This window comes from Erythrolamprus reginae, chromosome Z (genome assembly GCF_031021105.1).
Source record: "Erythrolamprus reginae isolate rEryReg1 chromosome Z, rEryReg1.hap1, whole genome shotgun sequence".
Taxonomy (NCBI): Eukaryota; Metazoa; Chordata; class Lepidosauria; order Squamata; family Dipsadidae; genus Erythrolamprus; species Erythrolamprus reginae.
The window spans coordinates 85,861,733-85,875,896 of record NC_091963.1 but is presented as its reverse complement, the minus strand read 5'-3'; the positions used below and the strand labels follow the sequence as shown (position 1 = coordinate 85,875,896).

The 14,164-nt window shown below is 42.5% G+C and overlaps 1 protein-coding gene across 7 annotated transcripts in view; it reads left to right on the top strand.

The window, feature by feature from the left end:
* Positions 1–14,164, top strand: part of GRB10 (growth factor receptor bound protein 10) — a 450,157-nt gene that overhangs the window by 158,653 nt on the left and 277,340 nt on the right. For all 7 annotated transcript variants that reach the window (XM_070727755.1, XM_070727759.1, XM_070727754.1 and 4 more), the window contains one exon: positions 3,147–3,241. In XM_070727755.1, coding sequence (XP_070583856.1) covers positions 3,191–3,241 — 51 coding nt within the window. In that variant the 5' untranslated portion in view covers positions 3,147–3,190. The remainder of the gene's footprint in view (positions 1–3,146; positions 3,242–14,164) is intronic.

Here is a 14,164-nt window from a genome sequence, read left to right as displayed (position 1 = left end):
AGAAAAAGCTTTGTAAAGAACTGCATTAAAATCTAGTTGTACTTAAAAAAACAAACAGCCGAAGGAAAGAGATAATTAATAAGATTCTGGAAATCTGACATGTATCTATCATTGAGCAAGTTTCATGAAGAGATTAATAAATTACTTTTAAAAAAAGGTTTATATATTTATATGTCCCCATCTTCGCAAATCGCACCTCTAGCCCACTAAAAAACCTAACCCAAATCGTCTTCACTGTAGACAATGTAGAAAAAGCAATCTGTGACCTCAAACCCTCCCTATCTGCCGGACCAGATGGTCTCTGTGCATACTTCCTAAGGAAACTTTCTTCTGCTCTTGCTGAACCCCTAAGCATTATCTTCCAAAAATCCTTCAGGACCAGCACGTTCCCCAAGCTGTGGTCAAAAGCAATAGTCATCCCCATTTTCAAAAAAGGAGACCCTTCACTAGTGGACAACTACAGACCAATATCTCTCTGTTGCGTCCCTTGTAAAATCATGGAATCAATTATAAATCGATCAATCACCCTCTACTTAGAATCTAATAACCTACTCTCAAACAAACAATTTGGATTCAGAAAGAAACTATCCTGCAACCTACAACTCCTTCACTGCAAAAACATTTGGACTACCTTCCTCGACCAAGGAAAATCCATTGATGGAATTTATATAGACTTTTGCAAAGCCTTCGACTCAGTGGTCCACGACAAACTACTCCTAAAACTCAAATACTATGGCATCTCAGGACTCCTCCACAACTGGATTACTGCATTCCTGTCAAACAGGCAACAAATTGTCAAAATTGGTAGCGCCATCTCCACCCCCACCCCTGTCATAAGCGGCATTCCCCAGGGAAGCGTACTTGGTCCTACTCTCTTCATTCTCTACATCAATGATCTCTGTGACCATATCGAAAGCAACTGTGTTCGTTCTTTTTGCCGATGATGTGAAACTTTTCAACACCACTGATAACACACTCACTCTCCAAAAAGTGCCATCTCCACCCCTGGACTTTGTCTCAGAGTGGTCTAACACCTGGCAACTTCAAACATCAACCAACAAATGCTTTACCCTCCACATTGGGAAAAAAAATCCTAACCGCACATACGAACTGAATAAACAATCTCTCACTGCTAACCCACATTCTGTAAAAGAGCTTGGAATACTAATATCGAATGACCTACGTGCTAAAGCCCACTGCAACAATATCGCCAAAAAAGCATCTGGAGTTTTTAACCTGATCCTACGCAGCTTTCGCTCAGTCAATCTCACTCTACTCACAAGAGCCTATAAAACTTTTGCCAGACCCATCCTGGACTACTGCTCATCTGTCTGGAACCCATACCACATCTCAGATATCAACACCCTTGAAAATGTCCAAAGATATTTCACCAGAAGAGCCCTTCACTCCTCCACTCGAAATAGAATATCCTACGAAAATAGACTAACAATCCTAGGCCTAGAAAGCCTAGAACTATGGCGCCTAAAACATGACTTGAGTATTGCCCACAAGATCATATGCTGCAATGTCCTACCAGTCAATGACTACTTCAGCTTCAACCGCAATAACACAAGAGCATGCAACAGATTCAAACTTAATACGAACCGCACCAAACTTGACTGTAAAAAATATGATTTCAACAATCGAGTTATCGAAGCGTGGAACTCATTACCGGACTCAATTGTGTCAACCCCCTACCCCCAACACTTCTCCCTTAGACTCTCCACGATTGATCTCTCCAGATTTCTAAGAGGCCAGTAAGGGGCGTACATAAGTGCACTGGTGTGCCTTTCGTCCCCTGTCCAATTGTCTCTCCTTTCTTTCATCTATCTTATACATTCTCTTCCTTTCCTCTCCTCTAAGTTCACTTTCACCCTCTTTTATATTATCACATGTCTATTTTTCTTCCTATGTATCTGTGTATTGGACAAATGAATAAATAAATAAAATAAATAAATAAATAAATAAATAAATAATTGTTCTAGAACAGTGATGGTGAACCTTTATTTCCTCAGTTGCTGAAAGTGCGTGTGCTTGGGCGGTAAAAACAGCAGCCTCCCATCCACCCCATGTTGGAAGGGTGCATGTGCTGTTATGCACGCGCGAGTGTCCATACCCATAATGCCTGGGGATGGCAAAAATGCCCCCCGCTCCCTCGGAGGCTCTCTAGAGGCCTGAAACAATCCATTTCTCAAACTTTGGTGGCCCTGGTAGGCCCGGGTTTTTTGCCCTCTCCAGGCTCCAAAGGCAAAAATACCCTCCTCCATCCCTGGAGACTCTCTGGAAGCTGAAAATGTTCTCCTGGAGCCTCTGGGTGAGCTAAAAACATCTGGCTGGCACACACATGCACATTGGAGCTGAGCTAGGGTAACGGATCGTGTGCCAGCAGATATGGCTCTGCATGCCACCTGTGGCATCAATGGCATTCATTCGCCATCACTGTTCTAGAACATTTTTGGAAATATACTATAAATTATTTTGTATAATCAGAATTCATCTACATTTGGGAAAATTGTCACTCATAACTCTGTGGGCCTCCCCCAGCCTGTTGCAGGCCATTGGGTTCACCACCCCAATGCTCTGTATGGGCCTCCATGGACCTCCCCAAGTCCCTTGCAAGCCAAAAATAGAGCTTCCAAGGAGTGGATCCGGAAGCTCCATTTTGCCTTGTAATTGGCCAGGTGAGGCCTCTGGAGGCCAGAATGGAGTGTCAGGGAGGCAGATCTGCCCCTCAGAAACTCCATTTTGGCCGGCAATATTAATGACCAGTGTTGCAAAGCCTCTTAGTTGTTCATAAGGACAAACAATTGCGATGGTACTGCTAGATTCATAGTTTCAGGACTTTTCACAAACTCTACGTGGTGCTTATCACATAACTTCAAACGTTTGCTAAGGGAATGCTCATAACCCAGGTATAACTTGTGCCATACTAAGTGACAAAACAGTTTAGTTTTTTAAATTTATTCTTGTAAATGTAAATTAAGGTATTTTGGATGAAGAAGTTGCGATGACATGAATACTTTATATATTTTTATTAAATTATCCCAATGCTCTGGGTCAACACAAAATTCTGAATTACTATACAAATAAATAGGTAATAAATTCCTCTAGGATGATTTTGTTATAGTCTTGTTTTTGTATTGCAGGTACTGAGATGTAGATGTAATTTTGAAGAAGCACTGTCGATAAAATGGCTTTAACTGGCTGCACAGATTCCTTTTTGCATCATCGTTATCGGATAGTAAGTTATAGCTTCTATATACTTCAATTGAATGTTCTCTCAGCAGGCTGATTTGTTTAAGGCAGTGTTTCTCAGTATGGGCTAGTTTAAGGTGTTTTTGCTTCAACTCCTAGAATATTCAAGAAAAATATTAACATTAGTAATCTGGATAATATAAATTTTAAAATTGCAGTGTAAAATGCAAATACTTTATACATAAATATACATACACATATGCACACACACAAAGGTAGTTCTTGATTTACAAGCGCAATTTAATCCAAAGTTTCTGTTGTTAAGCAAAGTAAATTTGGCACATTTTACAAATTTTCTTGCCACAGTTTTAAGTGAATTGTTCCAAATGTTTTAAGTTAGTAACAAGTTGTTTAGTGAATCTGGCTTCCCCATTGACTTTGCTTGTGAGAAGGTAACAAAAGCTGATCACATTACCCCAGGACACATGACAGTGTGCCAAATACAAGAAAGCTGTCAAGCATCTAATTTTTTATCGTGTGATCATGGAATGTTGCAGCAATTGTAAATGTGAAAAATGGTCATGTCACTTTTTTCAGTGCTGTAATTGAATGGTCACCAAGCAAATAGATGTAAGTCAGAGAAGCATTAGCTGTACAAGTTCAATTACCGTACTCTTACTTTTTGCCTGATGCATAGCATTATACCAAACCTGGTAACCTCAAATGTTACTCCAGGGTTGATAGCACAAAGTAGGAATTGCATATATCATTGTTTAGTGTATCCTGATTCCTAATGAAGTATGAGAGGTGTTCATTTTCTGTATAAAATATATTTGATATTTTCTACCTGTCCTCAATTGTAACATGCTTGTAGTGACTATAGTGTCTTTTTGTAACTTCCAGCCAGATGTGTTAAAGGGAGAGCATTGTATTGTGTTACAGTAAAAGTCATTCTTTGATTCGGGAAGTTAAGTTTTGTAAAATACACAGCTGTTGCACCTTCTGCTATCTGCTGTAGAAACCTGAGTTGTATCACTAGCATCCAAGTGTCAGCCTGTGTCAAGTAGATATTGCTTAAGTGTGATTCTTTTTGCTCATAATCCAAAAATAATATGTAGGCAGAGAACCTAATGAGAAAGCTTGTGGTAAAGTGTTTGTTTGCTTGTTTATATCCACTTAAAAGCTGAAATTTTGGAAGTCCATGGAGAAATCTTGGCCTCTGGGGCAGATATGGCTGAGAGCAATTAATTCAGCCCACGTGCATGAACACGAGGCTGTACTGCCCAACATCACCCTGTCCACATGTCAGCCCCCACCCTTAAGGCTGAGTGCAAATCTCACCTTGAGTATAGCGGTGTGAGCCAAACAATCTGGACCAGGAAGATAAGACCAAGAACTCGCCATGCTCAGTCTAATGGTTGCTGAAGTGAGGGGAAAGGTTCAGCCACCTTTTGGGCCTACATCTCAACATCTGCAAGGCCTCTGGGTGGGAGGTCTGAAAGAAAACACCTGCTAGATCAGTCCCCTGCAAACTCTCATCTCTTGAGGAGCCCGGCCAAAGTTTTCCATGCCGCTTCAGCAAATGCTTCTCGAGAGACAAGTTTTCAGGGGGCCAAACTATCATCCGCAATGGACAGTGCACCCAGGTGGAGGAGCTGCAAGGGATCTGCAGCATCCAGGCTTCCCACAGGTTCTCATCTGAAGCCAGGCTGCTGCTGCAAACTGATTGATCGCAGTTGTTTCTTCTCAATTATATAAGAAGTTGTCAAGGGTACTGACTTTGCCGCTATCTATTAGCCTGAGCATGCCGTGCTAAGCAGAGAGGCCAGTGCTTTCACTGTTAACATTTACCTTGAGTTGAATAAGACATATCAGGGCCAGTCCTGTGAGTGTGACTACTACAGCTCTGAAGCATGGACTGGCCATAGTGGGGCTGTAAATCTCTGCCCTGGGGTGGCACTTGAAATGTACAACTTTGCAGGTGGTGCATTATGCAAAAAGGAACTCAGCCTTCACTGGTCAGAATGAAATAATGGCACTGCTGCTGCGGTGGTGGGATGCTGCGCAAAGAGCTAAAGGAGAGGTTGCAATGGCTGGAATCTGTGGGAGCAAAGTGCTACTTATATTTGTAGGGCATCAGTATTCCACCTTATTATATCTTCACCAACCGGTGGCACAAGACACCCCTCATCTCCTGCTGCTTGAGACTCCCGAGAAGTAAACGGCGTCCCATCTGGGGAGCAGTGGCATTGTCACTGGAACTGTGCTCCCAAGAAAGCAGGACTGGTGCCAACTGGCCGTGCTACTGGAGCGCACCTCCTGGGGAGGCCATCCAAGCATTCAGCCAACTATGGGAGGCCATCTAAGCATTCAGTCAACTATGGGAGGAGCCAACAACTGTGTTGGTTGACCCCGGCCCGGCTGCAGCCCTCGTGGCATTGGGAGGCAGGAGTTATGCAGTTGAGACAGCCTCTCCCTGTCCCTGTAGTGCTGGAGCCACGCGTGCCCTGACAGCTTTCCACAGAGAAGAAGAACAGGCGGGCAGCACGGAGGCATGTGTGGAGGTTGTGTACTAAAAGCTGTGCTATTCCACCCTCAGGAGGGAATGCTTCCCAAATACAGGCAAGGGTGAGGGGAAGACTTCAGTGTCTGACTGCCTCTGTTCTGTCGTCCTCTAGGTGAGGACTGTCTGAAAGGGGTTTTTATAAGAGGCAACTGGACTTTCTTGGTTTTTCCTTGAAGATGTTTTGGTTCTTATTCAAGAAGAATTGAAGAAGCTTCTTGGATCAGAAGTGAAAGGTCTTCAAGGAAAAACCAAGAAGCTCCAATTGCTTCTTGCAAAAGCCCCTTTCAGTGAGAGGTATATTCTGTCACTGACAAAGAGTGAAAACTCAGGGACTCTAAGCTCCGATCTATCTGTAGTGTGTATATGTTCTATTTTTCATTTATCCTATAAAGCCCTACATAGCATCGGACCAGAATAACTTTGGAACCGTCTTCTGCCGCACGAATCCCAGCAACCGATAAGGTCCCACAGAGTTGGCCTTCCCCAGTCCCGTCGACTAAACAATGTCGTCTGGTGGGCCCCAGGGGAAGAGCCTTCTCTGTGGTGGCCCTGGCCCTCTGGAATCAACTCCTCCCAGAGATTAGAACTGCCCCCACCCTCCTTGCCTTTCGTAAGTTACTGAAGACCCACCTATGTCGTCAGGCATGGGGAAATTAAGATACCCCTGGGCTTATGTATGGTATGATTGTGTTGTTTGGTTTTAAATGATGGGTTTTTAGATGTCTTTTAAATATATTGGATTTGTCACATTGTTGTTTTTGTTGTGAGCCACTCCGAGTCTCCAGAGAGGGGCGGCATACAAATCTATTTTATTATTATTATTATTATTATTATTATTATTATTATTATTATTATTAATAATAATATTTAAAAAGTTTAAAAAAGTTGGCCACATCCACTCAGTCATATGACCCAGCACCACTAAGCCTCATCCACAAAACCCGTGGCAAAATAATTTAGATTTCAATCCTGGTCTGTGAGATTTAAAATTATGATCTTGGTGGTCCCTGAGGACCAAAAGGTTGGGGACTCCTGTTCTAGTTCTACTCTCACAATTCCAACTCCCATGCATAGTGAAGCATTAGAAACACAGTCCTAGGTTTGTACTTGAGATGACGTTTGGAAGTAACTCTTTAAATATTTTTTGTTATTTTTATTTTTTCTTGTTTCTTCATTTCCTCCTTTGTCTTATATTATCTATTCTGTCTTACTTTATTTTTTTCATTTCTGAGGTCATTTTTCAGTCTTTTATTGTTATTTTATCATGAAAATGGAAAAAGCGTCACCAAAAGTAAAAATAAATAATAATAAGCTGTTAGAGGAGAACAATGATTTTGAGAAATTTGTCAAATTACTGCCTGTCGCAGGGCGTACCAGCCCCAAAACCGACAGGAGACAAAGACCCCTTTTTCACACACCTGTCCAGGGAGGTTGCAGGCCGATCTCACAGGAATCGGCACCTCCAAACAGCGGGGATTCGGGATCCCCCTGTGAGCACGAAGGAGAAGCCATCTCGCTGCGGTGCTGACCACGCCCCTCCTCCAAAGAAGAGATTAACATTATGGAGCAAAATGAATAAATAGTCAAAAACATCCTTGAATAGGTTATATATATAGTACCACCAGAAAAACACTTGGTACAGTTAAAAATCTTTGGTGAAAGTGACATAATAAAAGTAATAAAACATGTTGGGCAATAAAAAAATACCAGAGGTTTCACTAATAAATTCAAGATGATAAAAAAATGTATCCAAGAATAAATGTGAAAGTTTAATGTGAAGCTTTTGTAAAAGGCATTTGAAGAAAACAAAGGGATTGATAGAGCAAAATGGAATCTTATAAAGGTTTTTCCATTAAAACTTGAAGATGGCTCTGTTTGTAGAATGAGACAGGAAATGTTATAAATAATTGGAAAATTCTATTCAGAGCTGTACAAATAGCAATATCACTCAAGAGTAACAACACCCACAAAGAGGAAATGCCAGAGATCCTAATGGAGGAAGTATCAAGTGCCATAAAATAAATGAAAAATGGAAACTACTGTGTTATGGTTGAAATGCTGAAAGCTGGTGGCCATAGTTTGCACAAGATATACTTACGCAAAACTATACTCGAGATGTCTTAGAGGAAAAAAAATACTTGATACATGGAAAAATGTTGAAATGGTTCTTATATATAAGAAAGGAGCTATAGCTGATTTAAAGAACTATCACCCAGTAAGCCTTCTTTCAGTCATCTACAAGGTTTTCACCAAGATAATAGCAAGAAGAATATTGAGAACATTAAATGATGCACAGCCAAAGGAGCAGGCAGGATTCAGGAGCAGCCGCTCCGAGTCCTCGGAGGGGGCAGTATACAAATCTAATTAATAATAATAATAATAATAATAATAATAATAATTATTATTATTATTATTATTATTATTATTATTATTATTATTATTATTATTATTATTATGTCAGTACAACACAGCAAACGAGATCACTATGCTGGATTTCGTATTTCATCACCAGTCGGGTGCTTCCCAAGCACCTAGGACTGCATGATGTAGCGGAGAATTATGTTTGCCGATCCCAGTAAATCGGCCTTTTGCAATTGACAGATGGAGATTTTGTCAATTCCAATGGTTTTCAAATGTCCGCTAGGATCCTTTGGTACTGCGCCCAGCGTGCCAAGTACCACCTGGACCACTTTCACTGGGTTATGCCAGAGTCGTTGCAGCTCGATTTTTAGATCTTCGTATTTCACTAATTTCTCTAGCTGCTTCTCCTCAATTCTGCTGTCTCCTGGGATTGCGATGTCGATGATCCATACTTTCTTTTTCTCCACAATCACAATGTCTGGTGTGTTATGCTTCAGAATTCGGTCAGTCTGAAGTCGGAAGTCCCACAGTAGTTTTGCTTGCTCATTTTCGACCACTTTTTCGGGCTTATGATCCCACCAGTTATTTGCCGCTGGTAAATGGTAGTTCCGGCACAAGTTCCAGTGGATCATCTGTGCCACAGCATCATGTCTATGCTTGTAGTCAGTCTGTGCGATCTTTTTGCAGCTGAGTATGTGATCGATTGTTTCATGTGTTTCTTTACAGAGTCTGCACTTTGGATCATCTGTTGATTTTTCAATTCCGGCTTTGACAGCATTTGTTCTAATGAACTGTTCTTGTGCCACCAGTATTAGTCCTTCTGTCTCCTTTTTGAGTGTTCCACTTGTAAGCCATGAGCAGGTCTTTTCTTTATCCACTTTGCCTTCAATCTTCTCCAAGAACTGTCCATGCAATGCTTTGTTCCGCCAACTGTCCATACAACATTGAGTTACATTTTTTCTGTACTGGTCCTTAGTTTGCTTCACCTTGAGAAGCTTCCTATTGTTGACCTTCATCAACGCTGACTCTTTGCTCCTCTTCACATAGTCAGCTAATGCATGCTTCTCTTTCTCTACTGTCTGCTTCATTTGCAAAAGTCCTCTGCCGCCTATTTTCCTTGGTAAATACAGCCTGTCAACGTCACTGCGGGGGTGTAGTGCATGATGGATCATCATTAATTTTCTGGTTTTCCTGTCCAGGTTGTCCAGCTCTGCTTGAGTCCAGTTCACTATGCCAGCTGTGTATCTAATGACAGGTATGGACCACGTATTTATAGCCTTGATAGTGTTGCCACCATTCAGTTTGCTCTTCAAAATTTTTCTGGTCCTCTGGATGTACTCTTTGCTGATCACAGTTTTCACATGGCCATGCTTGATATTATCCAGTTGTAAGATGCCCAAGTATCTGTAGGCTTCTGGCTGGTAGCACTTGATAGTTTGACCATTTGGCATTTCAATGCCCTCACTTTCAGTGACTTTCCCCTTTTTCAGTGCCACTGTGGCACATTTATCCAGGCCAAACTCCATGCTGATGTCATTGCTGAAGATTTGCACAGTGTTGGTTAGTGACTGTATCTCAGTTTCTGATTTTCTGTACAACTTCAGGTCATCCAACTTCAGGTCATCCACAGCAGGTGTGAAATGTTTGGTGAATTCCTAGCAGTTTGGTAGCCTAGGTTTGTTTTCTGTAGGATGAGTGACAGCGGGATTATAGCGATGATGAATAGCAATGGGGACAAAGAGTCCCTCTGGAAGATGCCCCTTCTGATGTTGATCAGTTCATAGCTTTCATTCCCAACAAAAAGCTCAGTCTTTCAATATTTCATCGCCTTTTCTATGAATTTCCTGATGTTTTCATTGACTCCAATGACTTCCAGGCATTTTATGATCCAGCTGTGTGGCAATGAGTCAAAGGCTTTCTTGTAGTCAATCCAGGTCATGTATAGGTTTGTTTTCCTGTTCTTACAGTTCTCAAAAATCATTTTATCAATTAGGAGCTGGTCTTTCGTACCTCTACTTCATCTTTTTTTGCCCTTTTGCTCCACTGGCATGATGTCATTTTCTTCTAGGTAGTCCTGAATTCTGTCAGCTATGATACCTGTCAGCAGTTTGAGCATGGTCGGCAAACATGTTATTGGCCTGTAGTTTCCTGGTATGGCTCCTTTAGCTGTGTCTTTCTGTATTAAATATGTTCTGCCAGTTGTAAGCCATTCACTAATATTTCCTGTCTGCAGCAATTTGTTGAACATTTTTGCATGCAGGCTGGTCAGGTATTTTAGCCAAAAACCATGCACCTGATCAGTGCCAGGGGATGTCCAGTTCTTTACCCTCTTCATTCTTTCTGCAGTCATTTCAGGTTGCATATTGCTCCCTGAGAATTCCTTTTCAAACTCATTTATCCACCCAGCAGTCCTGTCCTTTTCGACCTCCCAGAGATATTTCCAGCACTTTGTTGTTATTTTCACCTCTGGCTTTTCAATTTTCTTACCTGTTTGCTGATGCAGGTTCTGGTAGAACTGCCTCTGGTTGGATTGAAATGTTTGATTCTGCCTGTACTGGGTGATCCTAGCTTCATATCGCTCAATTTTCCTGGCTGTCGCTGTTATCTGCTGCTTTACAATTTCCAGAGCTTCCTCGATCTTTCTTTTACTAAGCCAGTACTTTTTTGTCAAATAGTCTTTGATCTTCTGATTGTTAAGTTTCTGCTCCTTAATGTTCTTCAAGTTACTTGCATCTGATCTCAAGCTTTTGATTTTCAGTTCTATTCGGATTTTCCATTTTGGTTTTCCAGTTGGTTTTCCGATTGGTTTCTGTTGCAGTAACCCTACTCCTTCAGTTACTATCACAGCTGTACTGTAGGCAAGCTGATTCAATTCTTCAAGTGAAGTTACATTGACTTAATGTAACTTCACTTGAAGTTAATGTCTTCCATCAGTGGGACAAGTCGTTTCTTGCTTATGTTTTTTAAGGCTGGCAGTCTCTTTCGCTCTGCATTGGACCCCACATGAGCAAGTATTTGGTCCTTAAGTTCTTGCTGCCTTTGAGTCATAGTGTCAAGTGTCTCATCTGCAGCTTCTTGCTGTCTTTCCAAATTTTCATCAGGTTCCAGTTGTACAGTGACTTCAGATCTTATTGGAGCTTCTACTGGTGCCAGATCAGATTTTGGTGTTTATATTTTGCAAATTTTCTGTATTTCTTCTAATTCGACTTCACTGAACATTTGGTTCCTAATTATGAGTCGTCGCTGATCGGCCAGTCGAAGTTCCGTTATTTTTGAGTCTGCATATTCTTGTTTCCATAATTGGTACATCCATCTTTGATATCCCTGTTTTTCAGGCTCCGAGTTGTAATAACACTTCATGATTGTGCGATTCTCTGACCTTGAGAATTTCTGCCACTTTTTGACTTGTAAGCTTTGTTTGTTTTGTTCCTGTAGCTCATTTGTCGATGGCTGTCCAGGTTCCACAGCAGCCACCGCCGTCCTTTTTATCCTGGGCGACGACCGAGCCAGTATGGACTTCTTTTTGTTTTGTCTCTCCATTAGTTTAAATGGGTTAGGTACGTTTAGTCTGGCTCCTCTGCTTTGACCACTCTGGCAAGGTTAGACCTACCAGTAGTTTACACTACCACCGGCACAGCTCTCAGCTTCATTGAAGCACACAAGCCCCACTACCACAACAACAAAATAATAATAATAATAATAATAATAATATATTATTATTATTATTATTATTATTATTATTATTATTATTCAGAAATGGCTACAGCACAATGGATCACATCCACGTTGTTCTGAAAGTCATTGAAAGGCACAATGAGTAATCATGCCTCTGCGCATGGCTTTTATTGTCTTCAAAAAGAAATTATGACTCAGTATTCCAGCAAGTAATAATTAATGCATTGTTTAACCAAGGCTTACATACGCTTATTACAATCAATATATGAAAAAAATAATGGTGACAGTTTGCCTTAATGATCTTAAAGAGCTTCAAAAACAGGGGAATCATTTTGCTTAAAATATACGTGAAAAAGAAATGGATTACATTTAATACGAGGGTCGCCCAGAAATTAATGCACCACTTTTTTTCTCAGCCTACAGTAATGGTATGAATGCGAAACTTTACGTATACTGTACATTATTTGAATTGTCAGGACTGCATGTGTAAATTTTGCGTTTTTTTTTCAGACAGACAGCGTTTGTCTGAAAAAACACTGCAGCAGTGTTTCGAAATGGTGTCTGTAAGTGATGTACATTACAAGCAGTGCGTCATTGAATTTTTCTTTCTCATCATGGAGAAAAACTGTTGGGAATATTCACAAATGTATGTGGTACAGTTTATGGAGAATCGGCAGTCAACAAAAGTAAGGTTAGTTGCTGGGCACAGAGGGTGAGGCCATTACAGTGCAGGAATGGCTTCGTGACCAGAAGAAGGAGTGGTACTAACAGGGCATACACACCTTTGTGTCTCACTGGAGGAAGGGCATAGAATGGGAGGAAGATTACATAGAAAAATAGGTAGCGTAGAAGAAACATCATTCTTTCTTGTGTGTACGTTTCATTGTATTTAATAAATAATTGTTGGAGAAAAAAATGTGGCACATTACTTTGCATAATCAAATTTGCAGACGACACTAAGCTGGCGGGGATAGCCAACACCCTAGAGCAGTGTTTCCCAACCAGTGTGCCACGAGACATGGTCAGGTGTGCCGCGAAGAAGGAAGCTCAGCTTCTGGTCTCGCAACTTTTTGCTGAGAGTGCAAAGAGCAAAAAGTTGTGAGACCAAAAGCTGAGCTTCTTTCTTTGCGCCTTCCAAGTTTTCTGGCAGCTGCAGTGCCCTGCCTGGCTGGAGCTTCCCTGGCGGTGGCAGCAGGTGAGCTTTGGGGCCCGGCGGGAGGGTGGCGGCAGCGGGAGGGCAGCGTCAGCAGCAGCACTGGGCAGTAGCTGCTGGGCGGCAGCAGGGTGGTCGGCTGCGAGCCAGAACTCCAGGACAGAGGCACCGATGGTGGCGGCTGAATATGCTGCTGTACACCATACATGCTGGCGTTGCGTGGCTGGCACTTGCCTGCTGGCTGGGCCGGGACGGAGGCTCCAGCCCTACGCCCATGCCAAGCGCAACGCCAGCATGTACGGCGTCTAGGAACACTTCCAGCCGCCACCATCGGTGCCTCCATTCCGGAGCCAGAACTCCAGGACAGAGGCACTGATGGTGGCGGCTGAACATGCTGCTGTACACCATACATGCTGGCGTTGCGTGGCTGGCACTTGCCTGCTGGCTGGGCCGGGACGGAGGCTCCAGCCCTATGCCCATGTCAAGCGCAACGCCAGCATGTACGGCGTCTAGGAACACTTCCAGCCGCCACCGTCGGTGCCTCCATTCCGGAGCTCCGCCTCACAGCTGACCACCCTGCCGCCACCCCAGGGCTACTGCCCAATGCCGCTGCTGCAGCGGGTTGTACAAGAAAAAGAGAGAGAAAGAAAGAGATAGCAAGAGAGAGAAAGATAGCAAGAGAGGGAGAGAGAGAGAGAAAGCAAAAGAGAGAGAGAGAGAAAGAGAAATAGCAAGAGAGAGAAAGAGATAGCAAGAGAGGGAGAGAGAGAAAGAGAGAGGGAGGGAGAGGGGGAGAGAGAAAGAGAGAGAAAGCAAAAAAGAGAGAGATAGCAAGAGAGAGATAGAGATAGCAAGAGAGGGAGAGAGAGAAAGAGAGAGGGAGAGAGAGGGGGAGAGAAAGAGAGAGAAAGCAAAAGAGAGAGAGAGAAAGAGAGAGATAGCAAGAGAGAGAAAGAGATAGCAAGAGAGGGAGAGAGAGAAAGGGAGGGGGGAGAGAGGGGGAGAGAGAAAGCAAGAGAGAGAGAGAGAAAGCAAGAGAGAGAAAGAGATAGCAAGGGAGGGAGAGAGAGAAAGAGAGGGAGAGAGAGGGTGGAGAGAGAAAGAGAGAAAGCAAGAGAGAGAAAGAGAGAGATAGCAAGAGAGAGAAAGATAGCAAGAGAGAGAGAAAGAGAGAGGGAGACAGGGGGAGAGAAAGAGAGAAAGCAAAAGAGAGA